The 23,089-nt window shown below is 30.4% G+C and overlaps 2 protein-coding genes across 2 annotated transcripts in view; both read left to right on the plus strand.

Annotated features, from left to right (window-relative positions):
* The window catches only part of LOC148279036 (uncharacterized), a 48,076-nt gene extending 36,020 nt beyond the window's left edge, over nt 1-12,056 (plus strand). The window contains exon 2 of the mRNA XM_088230542.1: nt 11,141-12,056. Coding sequence (XP_088086668.1) covers nt 11,141-11,986 — 846 coding nt within the window. The 3' untranslated portion in view covers nt 11,987-12,056. The remainder of the gene's footprint in view (nt 1-11,140) is intronic.
* A 2,556-nt stretch (nt 12,057-14,612) lies between these two features.
* The window catches only part of LOC148279037 (protein CFDP2-like), a 62,839-nt gene continuing 54,362 nt past the window's right edge, over nt 14,613-23,089 (plus strand). Inside the window, exon 1 of the mRNA XM_088230538.1 lies at nt 14,613-15,209. Within this exon, the coding sequence (XP_088086664.1) occupies nt 14,613-15,209 (597 nt within the window). The remainder of the gene's footprint in view (nt 15,210-23,089) is intronic.

Consider the following 23,089-nt stretch of genomic DNA (forward strand, 5'->3'; position numbering starts at 1 on the left):
TTGATTCTTGCATCTGTTTACTACATTGCGATCATATTATTAATCCATATACAAAGTGTGGAAGTATAAAAGTATTGTGTATCATTAATTTTGTACTTTTATCAAAGACATCTGGTCTTCTCATTATTCCAATAATTGGACCTAGTTTTTTATAACTGCTTTGATATGTTTTGTCCATGCTAATTTTTCATCATAAAGATACACATTACAAAAAAAAACGCATACCTAATTCTGAGGCTAGGAGCCTTAGGAGTTGGGAAAATGGAAGCATGCATATTACTAAAGAATACAATAAATAAAAATTGCTACATAAACATACATTTTAATAAACATATGGAATTTAATTAAATATTTGAATGCCTTAAATCATTGTTATTACACTGACCAGCGCCAGCGCCTCGATCATGAACGTTATCTTCACAATCGAGACGGCATAAACTAACATGGATATATGAACAAAAACGTATAAATTAGTATGAAAATTCAAAGTATCTTCATCAGTAACCTGTAGTTGAACATGTTTAGAAAAAAAAATGTAAACATATTTCTTTTTTAAAACAGAAAACTGAATTTTACTTTTTAGATAAAATTGAAGATACATTAATTTCTCATTAGAATAAGGGCCCAGGGCCCTTATAAAGACTAAGGAGAGTTATATTCAATTTTCAATAAAGTTATTAATTTTTTTCTGTACAAAAATGCGTAGATTTGTATGAAAAAATAAAGTACCTTCATCGGCAACCTGTAATTGAACATGTTTCGAAAAAAAAAATATTAAAAAATAAACATTTTGTCCTAAGAATTCAGTTTGACTTTCAAGATAATTATTATTACTTCCCATTAAAATCGGGACCCTGAAGGGTAAGGTTAATTATTTTACCTTTATCTAAGAAATAATATAAGGTACAAGGTCAAGATGTGTTGCAATTGAACTAGGCATTAGGTACAAATGTAGTGCCCTGTATACCATTGTGTGCAGATAAGAGAATGTTAATGATGATCAACTATTGTAAATTGAATACACTTATATATCGTGGGTAAACTGGCAAAAAGCTTTTACTCTCAAATCCCTGTTTTAAGAAATCAAGCATTTAAGTTTTTTTCCAATTTTACTCTTTTATATCTTATTTAAATAAAGTAAGATGTTAAGTGTTTATTTAAGACCATGTTTTTAATTTATCTGTTTCTCAATTTTATATTAAGTAAATATTAAGTTTTTTAAAGCTTTTAGCCTGAATAAAATACCGGATACACGATTTAACCTTAAATTTATTTTTAATACCACAGAAAGATAAAATTTAATATGACTTAGTTTATTTTACCAGCTTGCAGAGCGTTAAAAACTTTACAAAACTGCATCATTAAGTCGATTCCGCATTTTTTCGAGTTAATATTTTTTGCCAGTATACCCATACATACATATTTATAGTAAACAAACAGATGTAGTGTATAAACTCATAACCAATAACAGATTCCCACAAAGTATACAAAGTTAGTAAAGAAAATATATTACATATTATATAAATATGTATGAGTTTATACATATAAAAATGTTATTTTTATGTATGTATTTTTTAATAATCAAAGAAAGTACATTTTTTTTAAAGAACAGTAAGTTATTGTAAATTGGGCGGGATTGGGACAAGGATGCATGAAGAGAGGATAAGGAGGGGAATGGAGATGTACAGATTTATTATTATAATGTCTACTAAGTTACATAATGCATTTTTAGTGTAAATTTTAAATCTGACAGAGTGATGTTTGTGTAGTCTATGTCTTTAAATGTTGTATTGTACACTGAAAAAGTCCTACGAAAAAAAACATTTTTGACATACGATGTTTTACTTATTGGTAGATGAAACAGGTGGTACCGTCTACAAATCCTGGCTGACACATGTATTGTTATTAAACTAAGTAATTCTGCACAGTAAACTATTCTTGTCATAATTTTGTGAAGCAGTAGTTGGTCAGCACACACTCTGCGGTGATTCCATGTTAGGTAGAGGCAGCGAGAGTTGATACATAAGAAATGCCGGTTTTATATTTTAGGTATTTTATGAATTTGTTTTGAATATTTTCTATTCTTGTTATATATATATGGCATACTGGGGCTTCCATATCTGAGATGCGTATTCCAAATGGCTTCTAACAAACGTATAATATAATAAAATTAGGGCCATTGGATTATCAAAGTGTTCACTCATTCAAATTATGAAACCTAATATGCTCAATGCTTTGGTGGTAATTTTATTGATATGCGATTCAAAAAGAAGTTTCAAGTCTAATACAATCCCAAGATCTTTAATTTCGTGCTTTCTCATTGGTACATTGTTTGGTTTGTAATAAAAATTAATAATTTTTCTTTTCCTTGTGAATGTAACACAGACACATTTATTAATATTCAAAAAGAGTTTATTTTAATAGTCAGTTAGACGATTAAGATCGTCTGGAATCATGAGGCAATCTTTACGAGATTGACTTAGGCGTATATTTTCATAAAAAAATAACAAACAAACAAACGAAAACAAACGATAGGTTTTGTATTTTATTTCAAAAACATTGGGAAGAAAAATGTTTCACATTATTTTCTAGAAACATGCCTTTTGATTTTTTAACAAAGCTTTCCGTGTTCGCTCCTGTCTTCTTCCCGATGCTGGAATCCACAAGAAGATAAACACAAGTAGTGTGTATCTTGTCACCATTCCCCCCTGTAGACATCAGCTGTCAGGCGTAGTTCTTGGCTAGGTAGAAACACCATACTCTTTTTACCGTGGAAAATAAATACTTGCCTACGTTGCAAAAATGCCGACACCTCCAAAATAATATTAAATGGAATCGCTCATTGCCTGAGAAGCCATAACTAAATCTCGCTTCTTCCGGGGCGTCCTAAGGCGCTTATTTTGAGTCATCGCGCTGGATATCTAGGTGGTGATGTGCTGATTGCTATGATTGATGCACAAGGGACTTTCGTTTTGTCAGAAATACACTAAGTACCAACAGAACGGATCTATTTTTTTCCTCAAATTTTTTGCTCCATATTTAAGGAAAAAATAAAGCTTTTCGTTTTAATAATATAATATGTAAAGCCAACATTAATTAGTTATTTTATTTATTTGATTAATTTATTTTTTCAATATTGGCAAAGGACCACTTATAACACAACATTATTTTTGGTACGTGTATTTTGTACATACACAAATCTGGATTTCTTATTTGGATTTCTTAGTACTTAATTTAACTCGGAAGAGTCTTAAATACATAAAATAAAGTAATATGCTAATTAAAAATACTTAACTTCAATATCAATACATAGATGGCGCTCCAAAACGCTTGTGAATGGTTTCTCATTTAATAACATATATACAAAAATCAAAAAAATGTTACCTGTGTCGATATTCGCTAATAAGCGGAATGGGCAATGTTGTAATACGTAAAGTGGCCACTTAACCCAGCCAATGACAGGTCATAAGCCCTGTAAACGCTCGAATATCCATAATCCTGAATTTGAAAAAATTCTACCTCATCTCTGTAGGGATATTAATAAAAAAAATAAAAAAAAGACAACTTATAATTTTGAATACAAAAAATTTCAGATGGAGAGGACACTCCATTTTAATGCTCAAATACTCCACACTCTAGTTATTTTTTTATTATCATTATTATTTATTTATTTAACGGACATTGTCTATTTATACCATTCATACGGTATTAATCATAGAATTAAGAATAGTCCAGAAGGAGCGTAGAATCATATTTGAATACATCGGACTATGTCTAATAATCCCCCCACTATGCTCCACTTTCACCGCGCGCATTCGTGATGTCGCCGCGTAATGTTGCACGATGGGAAAAAATAATCATAACACAAATGTAAGCTAAAAAAAAGGAATCTGTTAGTTTCTCTAAAATTTTATTGTGCACGTGGAAATATTGATTGACACAACTGAGTAGATAAGTAAAGGGTCATTTAATAAGATTAATTGAATCAATGAACTTTAAACTTCAAATATAAAACAAAATTTATTTTTCATACAACGGATATTTTTATATTATGTTAAATAATATTCAATGTTCTAAAGATAATGTCGGTCAAATGTCCACTACAGAGTTGTTTAATCCGAGGTCCAATTTTAATTATTTTTTCTTATTAGATGAGCAAAGTAGGTTAAAAAAAATTACTACTCTGGCAACACTAACGAAATTTCCATTTTATTTCTTCGACAATCTGACAGATGGAAAAATAATTTAATTTTTAAAAGACTCGAGCTGTTCTTGCGATAAAATTTTTCATTCTTTTATTTATTTCTGCACCCTTTATTTATTTATTTACCCAATATTTACTTCAAAGAGTGTTTTCACACTAGAATATTTCATAGTCCCTAGACTCCTGAAGAGTAAAACTGATCATCTTACTTTCATGTAATAAAAATGACCAAGCGCTGCGATTAGTTTACTAATGCAGTTCCCTATGCACCATTAGGTGCGAAAAGGGAAAGGTGAGAATAGACATGTGGGAAAATTATTTTATTTTATAAATTATTAAAAGTAAATCTCACAATTAATGTTTGACCCTGGTAGTACATTTGGTAATGAATAATAAAATAATTTCAATGATGTGAATTGTTGTTTCGCAAATATTTTGTTCATTTATTTATTAATTTATTCTTAAGTTTGTAGACATAAAATAATATTAAATGATGAGGTAAAGCATGTGTAAGATTGGATTATTTATTAATTATCAATCTACGCCCAGAGGGATTTTACATGGCATAGTAGAAAAATATTATTTGTTAAGTACAAATGTGCAGTACATAATAAATATGAGATACATAATTATGAGATATCATTAATATTAAATTAGGATAAAATAATAAAAAACCGGGATAAGAACTAACTAATTGATCATGTATCATAGTTATAAGGTGTATGTGTAATTATATGCACCTCTAAAATTAAATTTAGGGAGAATTAAATTAAATTTGAAAAATAATAATATCTGAACAATGTTTGAGTATGTCCAAATGCTTGCAGACTGGCTGGATTTCCTCCCTAGGGAGTTATTTATATTTAAATTTATTTCAACTGAGAGTGAACACATGAATGTTTTCCTGTTTTTCCTCTCTGTTGAAATAAATTTAAATAATAATATTTGTTTTACAAATAATCATCGTCTCGGTGATTTAATTTGGTGTATTTAACAATACTAACAATATACGCGATAGTTTATCAAAAGCAGTCATTGTATTAATTATTACAATAATGATGTATTAAGTGCCGATATGGTTTTGTTTTACAAATGGAGCAGTTTTAAATATTTTTTCTTTTTATTCACACAAGAAAAATGAAAACAATAAAGTGCAGACAAAATCAATAAATATATTCTTGAGTTTTAATGAATTTAATTGTTTTAAAAATTTCTTTACAAATTAAAGATAATATTTATTTTCATTGTTATCTAGCGTGTTTTGTAAACTGAGATATTTTGTTACGTTTTGTAGGTTACATTATTGATAGTTATTTGCATTGTTAAATTGTCTTTGTCATTTTGAATGATAAAAATGTTTTGAGTACGCTTAAATGTTTGTAGAAAAGGCTGGATTTCACTCTCTAGGGAGCTATTTATTGTAACAGAGAGGGAAAACATTTTTGAGGAGGCAACATGGAATTCTAGGCATTTTTACAGGTGAAATAATTTAATCAGATGAATCCCACCCACATCAATTAAGGATTCAGCTTATTTTTTTCAACTATAGTCAACAGATGGAAGAGTAAAAAAAATGTGGATGTTTAAACAAAGGCAGATAGGTAGATAGATATTAGAGTGCGTAAAGTGGCTAGTTAACTCTTAAAAGGCTGTGCGAAAAAAATCCTTTGGGCGTGGTGATGTAACATTGTGTTACAACGAGCAAACGACGGAATATTCTAAAGTTCAGAAATTAAAAAAAAAAAAGTAGAAACATACTGCTGAATAATTCCTTTCCCATAATTTATAAAAATATAATTTAGGTCTGCCATAGAATAAAAAAATCATAAATTCGCTGGTTATTTGACTAACGCGCACCCCCGCTCACTGCCAATAAACGACTGAATAATGAATGAGAAAAACACTCACCACAGATGTTTTTCTTTTCTTATGAATGGTACATGTATTCATCGTGGTATTTGGATACTGTTGTCTCTTTCATTCAAACATCGGCCAGATAATAACGCCTCTGTCTTCCTTGTTATAAATTCCAACTTCATGTTTTTTTTTATACATTTGTACAGATTAACGGATTTATTGGCGTTACTTTTATTCATGTAATTATTATTCGCAAAGCATGAATAAATATTTGCATATTTATACAAATTTTACTTTCCAAATCAGCTTTGGAAATATCCATTTGAAGATTACAAAATATACAACTTCATCATTTAAAAAAATAAGAGAGATATATTAAGACTTGTATCCTTTGTGTTACATCACAGCAAATGCCTAGACTTCCTAATTCCCTCCTCAAAATGGTTTTTTTCTCTCTCTTGTAACAAATTGAGAAACGTTCAAGAATGAATCAGTTTTTAATAAAATATTTCTTTCTGCTACACAAAGTGTCTCATAGGGAAAACAAATTAATACGATTAATATTTGTTCACTTATAAATACCTAGTTTGAGCGCCCTTATTCACTTTGGAAAGGCTTATATTGATAAAAGTTATTATTTTATATCTCTTTATTTCTGTACCCTGACAAAGTAATTTCCGTTTATAAATTAGAATCATTAATAACATTGACGTCACACTTTTTCCATTCCGTTGATTATGGAAGTTTTCTTATTAACCAATGGCATGATAAGAATAAAGGACAAAATTACAAGGAATTTTGGGAGGAAATCAAATTCTTTTTTGCGGAGGGTCAAATGAAACTTTTACTGACTGTTTTTATTATCTGACAACTTTATGATAAATCTATTTTACAATTACCTTTGTAAAAAAATCAAAGAACAATAACTAATTTTCTGCTGCCGATTATTTAGAGATTGCCTGAATTGGTATATGAAATTAATATTACGTAAGTCCAACGATTTTTTTTCTCCTGCTTCATAAGCATGCCCCGGATAATTGTTTCTAAACGATTTTTTTTTGTCAAATCATAATGTCGATAGTTAAAAAGGCCCAGGGTCCACATTGCAATGAAAAGTTAACTGCGTTGTTTTTAATTGTCTAAAAAAAAACCACTTAAATACTCTTTTGTACATATGTGTGTATTTTTACATATATTAGCTAAATTAGTTAACCGAAACAGGTACTTAAATTTTAAATAAAAAAGTATTTATTTATTTAATTCTTCAAGTACAAAAAATAAGTGCTTTGGTGGACTTATTGCTTAAAACAATAGCTTCCAGCTAACCAAAGCTTGGCCAAAAGAAGAGTTGATAAAAAAAATTGTACTTAAAAACAAAATATGTATCAAAAGAGATATGCATTAAAAAACCTAATTAATTCAAAATAACCGCAGTTTTTTCATGGGAAGATAAGATTTGCACATATTAAATGAAATAAAATAATATTATGCTGTACATATTTAAGGATGAGGAATGTGAGTTTGCAAGGAGAGAGAAAGATGAACCAAGGAAAGGAAAGGATTGAAAACATACATAAAAAAAAACAGTAAAATGAAAGGAAATCAGGGATCTAAAGACACATTAGGCGTTTCTTGAAGTTGGCTTGAGAAGGCGTATTTTTTATACAAAGAGAAAGTTCATTGCAAAATCTAGCCACTTAAACAGAAAAAAACAGCTGAAAAATGATGTGCTATGTCGAGAAATGAAAAGTGTTCTCTCCTGAGAAGAGCGAAGCAAAATACCATGATCGGAGAGGTAAACGAAAGTTAAGAAGAATATTATAAAGAAATAAGAGAGATTAAAAGTGTATGCGATGATAAAAACGAAGTCACTTGAGTTCAGAGCGAAAGGGTGATACATGGTCATACTTTATGAAATTGAAATCAAGCGGATGCTTTGATTTTGCAAACGCTCCAGGCAATCCATGAGTTCTATATTGGCGTCAAGATAGCAAATATTAGCATAGCACAGAGAAGACTATATAAAAGATTGGGACAATTTTTTTTGGTTGTGGTTAGAAGAAAATTATATTTTATTATATTTAAGAAAGTGTTTTCAGTTAATAAAGGTCGCAATAAAATTTCTTCCCAATCTCAATAAAAAAATAAGTATTGAAGGAGAAATTAAAAATAAACATATTCTTTTAAATATGGTTATTAGGATTATACTTAAAAGAAATATGAATTCTTTTTTATTGAAAAAATAAAATAAAATAAAAAAATTAAAAAAAATATTTCATTTTGAGGGTTGGTTTGGTTGTTTGTAGGTTGGGTTCAACGAGTTGTAAATAACTTACTATTGGAAAATAGGAATCAAGTTGGGGTAGAGTGGGATTCGAACCCCGGACCTTTGATCCGTGAGTCCAAGACACTAGCCACAGGGCCACAACCCGACTACAAACTTCTTACGTAGAAAGAATTCACAAAGAAATTGGCTTTCTCACAGTGAAGAAGCAAATTAAATATAATATGGGATTTTTTGTACAAAAAATAATTAACGAGATGAACAAAATTAAAACAATAATAAAATTTAACCAACAATGTCATACATATGAAACAAGGGATGAAAAAGATAAGATTACCAATGAGGAGAAAAACAGAATCTCAAAACTCATTGTACAAGGGATTGAGAATTTGATTGATTGAAGAAATAAAGGAGATAGAAAAGATCTAAATATTTAAAACTAATTTGAAAAAATATGTTATAGAGAAATTTTGATAAAAAATTGTAATGTTATTAAAAGTTTAAATTAGTTCTTAAGAAGTTCTAAACTAACTAATAAAGTGTGTAAAGTGTAGTGGCCACTTAAACCAGCCAATGACAGGTCATAAACCCTGTAGATGCCTAGACTTATATATTGCCTTCTCTAAAATGGTCTTCATCTCTGTTGTAATAGGTTAAAATAAACAGTTCTCCAGGGTGTTGATTCCAGTCTTTGCCTACAAAAAATTGGACAAACTCAAAATATTGTTGATTAATCAACCGGTCCATGAAGAAGTATGAAAATTGAAAAACAAAAATTTCAGGCATTGAAATAAATCAATCACATGAATCTCACCCATATAAATACAGGTTTCAGCTCTTTAACTTTACAAACATCAATAGATGAAAGAGTTTAAGGAATATAGATGTTCAAATATAGGCAGAATGGTGAATGTTACACAGCGTGTAAATTGGCCACTTAAACCAGCCAATGACAGATCATAAGCCCTGTAGATGCCGAGACTTCTAAATTCCCCTGTCTAAAATGTTCTTCGTCTCTGTTGTAATATGTTAATTGAAGATCACTCTATATTTTTTTTATTTTTATGGACTAAGAGTTGTTTAATTCATTTCACCAGTATAAAAACAGTAAAAAGTAAATATTTTTAAAAAAAATACAAAACTAAGTATTGCAATCAAAAGATATCTTCGTATTTCCAAAATCAATTACCTGGTCTATAGAGTTAACTTCAAACAACGTCTTCATATTTTACAATAAAATATAGTTTCAACGATTAAAATCCTAAAAGTAAAACAGTTTTTGTTAGAGCAACTTTAGTTTTTTTTCCTATTTAGCCTTGATAGGTTTGAAATTACGTCTACTTTATCGAGCCAGAGGCTATAACGAATGTGGTATGATAACACTTGTACAGTATATTAGTTCATTACTTAGCTAAAGTTGAAACTTGGCACGTTAACTTGGCCAATACTTCTCCCAAGAATGTCACCAGTAGCCCTTATCACTACCATAAATGCATTCCGCGTGTTGCAGACCAGTTATGTATACATATGTGCATGTAGTTTGCTAGAAATTAATTGCATTTGATTATGAACGTGAAAAATTAAATTTCATAAAAGTGTAGGAATATTTATAATTATTACCTACTTACAAATTCTATAATATTGCTCACAGAGTAGGGAAATATCACTTACTACGAATACTGGTAAAAATATGTGAAATGGACTGAAAAAAAAAATTGTATTTTCAAAATCAATATGGATATTGCGGTGTAATGTTTTCATACATAACTTTTAAAATAAATTTGTTAAAAACTATGTCTCCGCAAAAACGCAACGTGTTTGGCATTAACAATTGTGACGTCAAGATTCGTGATAATGATCAACTTAAATTTAAACGGTCATAAACAAAGTTCGAAATTTAACCGAATCGTGACATGTTTGGCTATTGCAATAAACCGCTTTTGAGGGAATATAAAATTTAAAATTTAAAAATATTTTTATGCTAATACATGATAAGTACAAAAAAAATTTTTTTACTCAAAAGTATTTCAATGATATTTTTTTAATTTAAAATTGTAAACAAATAAAGAAAAGTGATATTTCCTTATTCTGATATCTTTTTATTTGATGAATAATGAATTTATTCGCGTCAACAATTATTTTCTTGAATTGTAAATAACGTGAAAAATTGATATTATTTGTTCTTAATTTGAGTTGGATATGAGTAAATTTGTAGATATAAATATTTTAATTACAACGCAACGGTGAAAATTAAGTACCTAGATAATTTGAGACGGGCGGTAGTTCCGTGGCTAGTGTCGCGGAATCTGGATCATAAAGTACCGAGGTTCGAACCCCAACTTTTACCACAACTTGTTTCTCGTTTTTGATTATGGTCCCTAATAAATAAAGTATCTGGGTAAATCATAATGTTCCTTAACTACCTATAAAAAAGGAAAAGCTTTTAAATTACCCAATACCTGAAGTTTTTTGATATTTTAAATGTTAATAGATTTTTACTCATCCCTTGTTTATTTCTTTTCTCTCTTTTTTTCCACTCCTTTGGAGCTGATAAAAAAAAACCAACATGTTGTCAAATTCATTGGTAGGTACTATCAAAAATAAAACCACAAAATTCAACAACGCTGACCGAATTTAAAAAAAAATTAAATAAATACAAATATAAAAATAATTACATTCCAAATAAACATTTTTAAACAAAGTATTTAAAAATTTGATTCAGCACTAAAATTATAACATTATACGCCTTCCTTACCAATAAAAACACTGATTAATTAATTGTTTTTTTCTTTCAGATTTCGTCAGTAATTTTACTGACCATGGTTGCGGAGAGCCTTACAAAACCCATGAATTTCAAGAACACTCCACAAATTTTCAATATTCAAGATGATGTCGTTGGTAAAGTCGTTAAGAGATCACCAAACCCTTTGAAGATTGGTTACGTGTCATTTGGAATATCACCCTTTGACGAAGACCATCACTTCCATTCTGGAACAGATCCTAATGGCGTAATGCGACAACTGGTGCCAAATTTCCCTCTCCAAGTTCAAGAAGCGATATCTTCTTCAGCTATCAAATCAGAAACTGTGCACAGGGGACCGTTTGTTTCAAACGGAGCTGTGATCAATTTAGCTGGGCATGAAATACACCAGACTCACGATCATCCCAAAGACCACGAAACTCACATCGTTGTTCCTGTGAACAATCATCCTGCTATTGTACCTCAAACGATTGCTGTTATCCACGGCTTGACTCCTTCTGTTTCAAGAACGAAGAAAACATCAATAACTTCCAAAGTATCTCACGTAATAACCTCAGATAATCAGAGTGTTCCCGTTGTTACACACCACGTTACAAACAGCGAAGATAATATATCTCATTTTCCTGATCACTATGTGCCAATAATACCGGTGGCTAGTCACGTCATTATTACAAGTCATGCAGCTAAATCTGGTTTGGTCGCAACCCATAATGGGCTCGTTAATGAAGGTTTAGAGAAGGTGAATGATGATCATCCCGTTGCGTTGGCTCAGCATTCAAACGATGATGATAGAGACAGGTTTAGAGATATGGTCGGTGGATATGGAGCTGGTTTAACCTTTGGTGGTCAGGGAGCAGGTCACGGATTTTACGCTGGGTGATTAAATCCTTTATAACCATAATATTGTAAATTGGTAGATTTTTATGAACTATTACATTAAAAAACCATAATTTATTTTTCAATTCAACAAAGCGATACAACTGGTTTGTATTAATTTCACAAATCAAGAAGAGAAATATAATCCATAATATTTATACACCTATATTATACTTCTGCTATGAAGGGTATTTTCAAATTAAATATATTTAAATTTAACCAAATTTAATTAAGACTTTAAAATTTATTACAAAGAAATAAATATGTGCATTGGTTATCAATAAAAAAATATTAACCGTATTTTAAAGTAGAACAACATTAAATTAATGTTATAAATAAAACATGTTTCAAATGCCTGGAAGGGTTAGACTCATTATTATATATAAGTTGTCAAGATAAAGGGCCATTTCAGACAATCGAAAAATCCACTTTTTTATTTGCTTTATGACAGGCAAACGCATTTCCTAATACATCACGAAGCCGGATAATCTCCACCTGATTAACTTTAGCAAGGCTACCCGAGAGCTGCCACTAATTAAGTTTTTTTTTAAATATTTAATAAAAATCATCCCAACCAAATTTGTTGTTGTGTGGTATTTTTTAATATCGTCCACGATACGTATGTAATGGAATAAAGAGTTAAATTAATAATTTTGACATACTCAAAATCGATAAAAGAGATATTGGATAATAGTTTAGAGTATAAAAGTAAAATAAAAGTATAAAATTAGATGCAAGTTACCTAAATACAAATAGTGCAATGTAAATATTAGTTGATACATAATGTAGAAAATATGTAACTTAATATATTTTTTGTAAAAAAGTACACCGTTAATAATTATTATGATATGGATTTCAACAAAAAATATTGCTATAATATGTTTTAATTATTGTATTTTTGATTTTTAATAATTTTAACGCCCACTGGGCATTAACACATGCTTTAAAATGTAGGTACATAAACAACGTATAATTAAAAAAATACAGTACAAAGAAATAAAATGAAGTACTTAAGTAAAGGTACTGTATTTTTTCCAAAAAATAAATATTAGCATTCTTATAATTTACCCAAATATTTCAATTTTGGCGGCCATTTTCACTATCAGAAATGGAAATCAAGTTGGGGTAGAGTGGAGTTTGAATCTCGGACCTCTGCTCCTTGAGTCCACAACACTAGCCAAGGGACTACGATCCGATTAAAAACATAAAGTAATAAAGTACAAAAAAACATTAAAAAATACATGTTAGTCCCGATAAACAGAGTTCTAAGCAATTTGTCACCGGGTGCTTAAACAAGAATCGAATATTTTACTTTAAAGCTGTAGAAAACGGATACAAATTCGAAAAGTGCAAGGTAAATCATAAATAATACAACAGTTAAAAAAATATGTGTTAGTTCATAAAACTAGAAGATTAAAATTCTTTATAGTTTATTTATTTATTCATTCAAAATTACACTAGTTTAAATATTAATGAACTTATTAAGGCTTTTTATCTCCGTGCCAAGCCACAATAAATAAAATTAATTAAATCAAATTTTAATGATATAGAATAACAATCTATAAAAAAGATAAATGTAATAAATAATATAATTCCAAAGAGTAAAATGCAAAAAAGATAATCAGAAATATTTTTTTAAATATACATTATACAAATTAAGAATTACAGATAATCAAATAAACAAAATAATAGTATCATTCAAATCAACAAAATAAGGGTAAAATATAGTAGTATTAAAAAAACAAAATAAGAGTATCATTGAATTCAACAGAAAAAGAATATATATATAAAAATATAATTGAAATAATATTTTTTTTTTATTTTTTATTTTTTATTTAAATCTTAAAGTAGGGCACACATATCATACATATTGTTATGTGTGTTCTAATAATAACATTGAAAATATATTTAATTTATAAATTGTTTATCACATATGTCTTGACCATTATTTTAAATTTTGATATGTTGAAATAATAATTGAAATATGTTTTCTAGAAACTCACTTAATACAAGAAATAGGAGTAATAAATCATTTGCCAAATAATAGTACGCATTAAATTAAATTATACAAAAATACATAATGAAGAAAACATAAAAATATCAAGATATATAATAAGAAAATAAAAGTTAAAGTAATTAAGTCTTTATAATTACTAATTACCATCTCGGTATAAGAATCAAAATAAATTAATAACATATTATTATGTAAATCAATACAAAAAGATCTCTCTCCTACATATACGAGTACAACATTTTATTTAACTCTGGACATTTTAGATCATTTAATTTAATTATTTATTAAACAATTTGGGTATGATATGCTCAAATATTTTTTGACCAAATTTATTTATAAATTTAAATATAATTATACAGTCAACAGAAGTAAATCATGTTAATGAGTTATGTTTATTTTTGCATGCGTAATTAACGACATGTTCCCTAATAATTTTATACAATAAGATTCCTTTGACAGGTAATATTTTCAAAGATTGTCATAGGGAATATTACGTATCTGAATGTATATAAGGGGACGCATGGGTGAAAAAATGAACGAATTGTGTGATGTGATGAGGAATAAATGTTTGGATATATTATGTATAACGGAAAGTTGGAAAAAAGGAAGCGGTTCGATGGAACACGGTGACGCCCTGGTTCTTTGGTCAGGTGTCCCAGATACAGACAGAGCCTGCCAGGGTGTTGCCGCGTTTCTATCGCCCAGAATGATAGAGTGTATGAAAGAGTATGTCCTTATAAGTTCTAGACTTATGTTTGTCAGATTCAAGATTGGATTGACGAGTATTATTTTATTAATAGGATATGCTCCTGTGAATTCCGACTGCGAATCTGAGAAGGATAAGTTTTGGACAAGTGTGATGAATGTAATGAATGGAAAAAAAGATAGTGAGAGAGTAATACTTGCGGGAGATTTGAATGGGTGGGTGGGAACTCGAAGAGACGGGATGGAGTCAGCCCTAGGCATGTTCGGGGATGGAAAACAGAATGATAATGGAAGAAGACTGCTAGAAGTATGCCTGGAATGGAATCTTTTTGTGTCAAATACGTTCTTTGATCATAAGGAAATCCACCAGTATACGTGGGAGAGAGGCAATGAAAGATCTATTATCGACTATGTAGTCATTGACTCTAGATTGAGGCCTGTAACAGTTGATACGCGGGTGTACAGAGGAGCCGAAATGGAAACAGATCACTTCTTGGTGGTATCAAGGGTAATCTTGTTTCAAGGATGGCGGTCCAAGACCCGCAAAATGCAGGCGCCTTCTAGAGTCAAAGTTGAAAAACTCCAAAATGATTGCATAAAAGATAAATTTGAAAGGGCCGTAAATCTTAAACTGATCGATGAATGTGTGGAAAATATGAGTATTGATGCAATGTGGGAATGTTTGAAAAATGGTATGTGTGAATCTGCTATGGAAATATGCGGTATAACGAAACAAGGAAGAAAGAAAGGTGATGCTTGGTGGGACGATGGAATAAAAAAACTAGTGCAAGAAAAGAAGGAAGCATGGTTAAATCTGCTGACAGTGAATAAAGCGATTGGTAATAGGTATGCAGAATTAAAAAGCATATATAATGAATGTAAGAAGAGAGTGAAACAAGGTGTGTGTGAACGAAAAAAATTGTTGAAAAAAAAAGAGGGAATCAAAATGACCGAGAACCTCCAAGAAAATATAAAGATATTCTGGAAAGCGGTGAAAAATTCCCGAAACAGTAATGAAAGTGGATGTATGACAGCTATAAAAGGAAAAGATGGGAAAATGGTGACAAATGATAGTGGAATAAAAACAAGATGGAAGGAATACTTTGAGGAGGTGTATGAAACACATACAGGAAATATAAGCACTGCAGCACCTCCTCAGGTAAGTTTAAATGCATATGATGGTACGACAGAGATAAGAATGGAAGAAATAAAAATTGCTGCCAAATATATGAAGAATGGAAAAGCGCAAGGTTTTGATAATGTTGCTACAGAATTTATAAAGGCGGGCGGTGAAATAATTTTTGTATGGCTGCACAAACTTTTCAACCGATGTTTAGAGGAGGAATACACTCCTCCAGACTGGAGAAGGGCTGTTGTTATGCCTCTATACAAGGGAAAAGGTTCAAGAGTAGAATGCGGAAATTATAGAGCAATCAGCCTTTTGAGCGCTGTTGGCAAAATGTATGGAAGAATACTGATTGATAGAGTAAGAAAAGTTACAAAGGATAGAGTGTGGGATATTCAGAGCGGTTTTATGAATGGAAGAGGATGTATGGATCAAATATTTGCTTTACGAAACATGACAGAAAAATTTCTTGCTAAAAACCAAAAGCTTTTCTGCGCATTTGTCGATCTGCAAAAAGCGTTTGATAGAGTTGACAGAGAAAAATTATGGAAGGTGTTATCGGAGTACGGAGTAAGCGTAAATCTAACACGTGCTATTGCTTCTCTGTATAAAGACAGCACAGCATGTGTTAGGGTAAATGGATCATACACATCGTGGTTTGACATTCATAAAGGAGTGAAGCAGGGATGTGTTATGTCACCATGGCTGTTCAACGTGTATATCGATAACTGCATGAAAGAACTGAAAGGCTTAAGAATGGGAGCAAAAATGGGTGATTTAAAAGTCAATTGTCTTTTGTATGCTGACGATGCTGTACTCCTTGCTAATAACAAAGAGGAACTGCAATTCTTGGTAACAAAGGTCTACGATGTATGCAAGAGAAGCGATTTGCTGATGAATGTCGATAAATCGAATGTGATGGTTTTTGAAAGAAATGAAAGTATGACTAAATGTGAAATCACTGTGAATGGAGTTATACTAAAACAAGTAGAGGAATTTGTGTATCTGGGAAGTATGTTCACTAGGGATGGAATGACTGAGAAAGATATTGAAAGGAGGGTGAGTGCCGGGAACAGAGTGAACGGTGCACTTAAATCGACCTTGGCAAATAAATGGTTGTCACAAGAGGCAAAATTGGCAGTTCACAACGGAGTCCTGGTCCCATCCCTGATGTATGGGAGCGAAGTATGGACTTGGAAAAACAGGGATGAAAGTAAGCTGAATGCTGTCGAAATGCGATCTCTCAGGCGAATGTGTGGTAAAACTATGTACGATAGATGCACAAATGTTGAGATCCGTACATTATGTAAGGCTGAGACAAGCATTATCGACAAAATCAAGAAAGGAGCTCTGCGCTGGTTTGGACATGTAGAACGAATGGACAGCGAGAGAACGGCTAAGAATATTTACAATGCGAATGTTGATGGATGCAGAAATAGAGGAAGACCGAGAAAGACATGGCATGACCAAATCCAACAAATACTTAAAGATGGACATGTCAAAAGTCGGAATAATCGGCGCGCGTGCATGAGAAGATGTATGAATGTAGAGGAAGCGAGATCTGTATGCAAAGATAGAGTGTTGTGGCGTTCTATCCTCTCTGCCTACCCTTACGGGGAAACGGCGTGATGGTTTGTTTGTTTGTTTGTTTGTTTGAATGTACAAATTTTCTGCCCCAATAAATTTAACTAATGCATTTAGATTATTCTGTACACTTTTGATATAGTCTCGACTGAACGCAGAACTTTCTAGCAAGTCGAGACATGAAAATTAATAATTCTGCAATAATCAAAGCGTGCATTGTGTTTATGTATAGATCAAAAATACTTTTAAGGATGTTTTGAGTCTATCCATTTTTTTGTAGACATTGGATTCAACCTGCCTAGGAACTGGATTCAACCTGCCTAGGAAATAATTCGTGTTAATTTATTAATTAATAATAACAGAGATGCAGAACACTTTATAAAAAAGAATGTAGAAATCTAGGCATTGTGGCTATTTTACACACTGTTTGATATTCACCATTCTGCCTATGTTTAATAAATGTATATTCCATCAATTCTTCCATTTGAATCCAGTTTTTGTCTACAAAAATTAGACTCAAAATATCGAAGATAACTATAAATATGTTGTTTACTATAAATACGTTTGTAGAACTGTTGGTTTCCCAAATAAAAATAAAATGAAATAAATATAACCAGCTGGTCCAAGAAGAAACATCAAAATTGAAATTCACCCGCATCAATAAAAGTCTTAAAACATTTAAGTTTGTATGTGAAAATTCTTGATGGAAGTGCATTGTAATTTATTATATAAATAAAACACGAGTGATACTTTAATCTACAAATTTGGAATATCCAGTGACCGGTTTCATCGCTTTCGCGACATCTTCGAGACTGGTATCTTTATTAAAGAGTTAAATGTATTTATACAAAACAGAGGTAAGGATAGATAATTCAAAGTTATATGTAAGTAAATGAAATAAAGTTATTTTTATCTTAAGAATCATTATCAAAAATATTTCTTTGGGTTAACTAATGAGTTGATTTAATGCTATTTTAATGAGTTTAAGTATTTTATTTTATTTTTAGTGTCCTACCCTTCGTGAGTGTGGTTTTGTAAATAATGATTTCTGAAAAACAAAGGGTAAAAGGTCATTAGTAAAATTATATTACAATGGGTAAAGTAATGGAGAATGAACATGTGTTATCTGTTCATTAAGTAATTCTACGTCGGGTTTATTTTTTAATCTATTAATTTCGAGAATTTCTAATTTGTCAAGTTTATGGCCTTTGGGTGCAATATGAATTATTTTTACATTATTTTTTAATTCAAAGGAGTGTTTATTTTCTATTAAATGATTGGCAAAATTTGAATTATCTTTATTACTAAACCATGATTGTATGTGCTCTTTTATGCGTGTTTTAAAGGCTCTACCCGTTTGGCCTACGTAGCATGTATTTTTACTGTCGTTACGTTCCTGAGTTGGAAAATGTTTGTTCTTATCTTTTTTGTCTTTAGTATTTACCAACAAATTAGCTAAGGAATTATTATTGTAAAATATTCACCATTCTGCCTTTATTTACAAAATAAAAGTTTTTGCTTTTTAACTTTATAAAGATCAAATTGAAGGAACGTAGATATTTAAACATAAACAAACATTTTGTAAAGCGACATTAGTGTAAACCGGTTGTGATCTTGTGGCTAGTGTCTTGGACTCACAGATCAAAGGTTCGTGGTTCAAATCCCAATCTACCACAAGTTAATTCCCATTTTTTATTAGTGAGTTATTTACAACTCGTTGAAAATGGCCCTAAAAATTTAATATTTGGGTAAATCATAAGAACGTAAATATTTCTTTAAAAAAACAATATGTAGTCTATAATATTTTACACCTTAACATTATAGTTGTATGCACGTTTATGATTTTTTTGTTAAGAGACTCAATGCAAAGGCTTATGTGCCGATTCAGAAGTGGTGATGATTATGAGTTTCGTATTTTTTTTAAATCAACAGTTTTTTATATTACATAAATTGCGTAACGTATCGTATATTATATTACATTTTATAATATGCAAAATGTCTACACTAACACACCAAAGTAATTTATTCCCACTTAATATCACATTTGTAACATTTAATTCTTACGGTTATGTTTCAAAAACCTCACATGTATCAGTGACGACGCATTAAATCTTGATAGCTGGCCATTTTGCAAGCAGGATTGTGTTCTAAAAGTTTGGTCTATATTTTGTTGAAATACAAATTTTTTACCTTATTTTTCTCAAACTAAAAGTAACATTTATTTTGAACACTTATTAATCTGAAGTTGAACAGAAACCTAATTATTTTTATGTTAAATGATTTTTCAAATAACACCTATTTTATTTCTACCCATACTGCGCTTTGTCACATTTATGATACCAGTACATAAATAGTTTTTTGAAGAAAAATAATTGTTTCTTATTATAAAGTGTTCATAAGCTTGTTTTAAAAAATATATATATATTTCACTTTTACTACGAAAAATCGTAAGGTATATGCATAGAATTAAGAATAGTCCAGAAGGAGCGTAGAATCATATTAGAATACATCGGACTGTGTCCAAAAATTCTCCCATTTTGCCCCACTTTGCCGCGCGCATTCGTTAAGTCACCACGTAATTTTGCCAAATTGGTAAATATATAATCACAACACAAATGTAATGTAAAAAAAAGCAATTTATTAATTTCTCTAAATTTTTATTGTGCATGTGGAAACATTGATTGACACAACTGAGTAGATAAGTAAAGCGTCATTTAATAAGAGAAATTTTATTAATGAACTTTAAACTTAAAATATAAAACAAATTTTATTTTACATAAAACTGATATTTTTATATCATGTAAAATAATGTTTGATGTTTTAAAGATAATGTCGGTTAAATGTCCACCACGGCGTTGTTTAATCCAAAAGTTCCAATTTTCATTAGTTCTCTCATTAGATGAGCAAAGTAGGCTAAAAAAATTTACGAACCTGGCAGCACTAACGAAATGTCCATGATCGGGAGTTGCGTACTGATCGACGTCTACAAAGAAACTAATGGGTCAAAACGTAAAACTACTCTTTTAGGAGTAGTTTAGTCGCCTTCTGTTTGATGCGCGTATGCGGTTTCTGGAATATTCTTAATTTTATGGGTATACGGTTAATTGTTTAATTATATTCCAATTTGAATTAAGATAAATACACATGTACATAGATTAAGTTTATAATTATAATAATATGTTTGATATAATAAAAAAAAAAGAAATAAGAATGTGGTCTTTTATAATTTTACTGTATATAATTAAACAATTTCACCTGAAGCGTTAGACTGATCATTTTTTATTAAAATGGCGTAATTTTTTACTGATCAGTTATTGTATTCATCTATTCTATGTACTTACAGTTGCAGTGACGTCAGGAGCTTGAATATCGCTAAAAATGTACGCCTTTTTTGGTATATTAAAGTGGTCATTTTGATCGCTTCCTAACCTTACATTTTGCGTTCATATAAAAAAAATGTGTGGTTCAAGTAGCATTATTTTAAATGATAGATTCTTTTCTATAACATTTCGACCGCTCACAAACCTTACCTTTGGTCTGGACATTTAATATATCTGAATGTTTTGTGTGGAATACGGAAGTCTTGGTATTTACAGGGCTAATGATCTGTTGTGATATCTCTCTAGGGGATGAAAGCAGTCCTTGTCTACAAACGTGAACAAGCCTGAAAGATTGCTTAAATAAGACATGTACTAGTATCAGGCCACGTTTTTCTCGATTGACTATTAAATATACTTATAAATAATATATATAGATAGATATTCTGCAGAAGTTGCTTTGATATTCTGACACGTCACGAACAGTTCTATCATCCGTTTTGCCATTATTTATTATTAACGATTCTCTCTGTGAAAGAAGTAATGTAATAATATTGATCTATGATAAAACGAAGCTAATAAATTTCGTACTACACGGATCAGAAAACTTAACCAGTAGTTGGTCGAACAAATTAGCTAAAGTCAGGTTGTTCGTTCAAAAAATATTGTGAAAGATCTCCTAATATGGATGCTACTTATATGGGATAATCAGGTTTATTCATTTCGCAAGCAATTATCACATTTCAAATCGATATTATCAGTCCCCGAACACCGAATATGGCAGCCATGATGGCAGGCTTTGCACTGGATTCACTCTTTTCCTTTGATTTATCGCCTTTTTCAAAAATGTCCCTTCTCTTTTGTAGGCCTTGCAGTTCTGTTTTATAATAATGAGCCTGGAACCTGGCAATAATCCGAAAATAAAATTGAATTGCATTTCCAAAAATATTTTCACTGTAATCTTAAAATTAAAATCCTGCTGCTAAAATAAATTCACTAAATTTATTTCTACTAGAATTATTTATTAGAAACAATGCTCCTAATTTAAGACAGTACTCCATAATAGAGTCACCCAGATATCCCATATTAGGAACAAGATCTGTACAAACTACATAATTTATCCACAAAAAAATCTACTTTAATGTAACTATAAAACACGAAAACATAAAATTTTGTCTATAATATAATTGATCAGTTAAAGATTAATAACTTTGTTAAAAAAAATTATGAAGTAAAACTTATGTAAATATCAAATCGACATGCCATAAAAACGTAATCACTGTCTCTGACGCTTGTAATGCATGTAGCATCCTGGTGTTTACTAACATGTTACAATCGGTCGGTGGGGATGTGGGTACGCTTGGTTATAAGGAGCGCTCATGCTGAGTTTTTGAGGAACACCGTCATCTCATATTAGGAACGTATTCAGTACATTTCCTCTACATTTTGCTACTAAAATTTGTAAATAACACTTTTATTTTATTGGTTGGACCAAATTGCAATTTGGCAATAAGCCCGCCAATGCACAATTTTTTTTTCGTACATAAAGTTAAATAAATAAATTCAATAATCGATAGGTATTTACATGACTTTTGTGGATTTATCTTCAGTTTGAGACCCAGTTTTCTAAAAAAAAAAATTTAAAACATTTAAAATAATTTAAAAAACATTAAAATAATTTCTTCAGTATTTTTATTTATTTATTAAAAAAACTATAAAAAAACAAAAAATATTTACCGTATTATAATTGCTATGGTTTTTTTAAATCCTTTATTTTATAGTTACACCGCTTGCGACGTCACGAGTTTAAGTCAGTGAGTTTTCCGGACATTTTAAAGTTCAACCCCGTACCATGAAAACACGCTAAACGTCGAAAAACATGGCTACCCGGAAACCGGAAATCTCTCATAACGCTATAATTACGCGGTTATTGTGTTAATACATGATCACGCGAACCTGTGACATTTCAAAGTGGTTCATTTTTATTTAAATCAAATTTATCGATGTTTCATACATTTACGAGAAACTTCGCCGTACCAGTGACGTATTAAAGTAGTGCATTTTATTAAAATCATTTTTAATATTTTTTTCATACATTTTCCAGAACTTTCATTTTACAATTAAATATTTTAATTCTTATCACGAGTAAGAAAACATTTTTTATATTCATTTTCCCGTAGGGCTGAAGTTCCTCATTAAATGCTCTAATTTTTACCGGGTGTAAGAAAACATTTTCCATGTCCGATTTCCCGTCGTACTGAACTTCCCAGTTGAATATATTTTAAATGTCCAAAAGAATTAGTTCAGAACTAAAAGGGTTACTGAAATGGCGAAGTATGTGGTCGTCTATAACTTCATTTT

The sequence above is a fragment of the Micrasema longulum genome, unplaced genomic scaffold (assembly GCF_059751315.1).
Source record: "Micrasema longulum isolate JH-2025_06_02 unplaced genomic scaffold, ASM5975131v1 h1tg000779l, whole genome shotgun sequence".
Classification (NCBI taxonomy): domain Eukaryota; kingdom Metazoa; phylum Arthropoda; class Insecta; order Trichoptera; family Brachycentridae; genus Micrasema; species Micrasema longulum.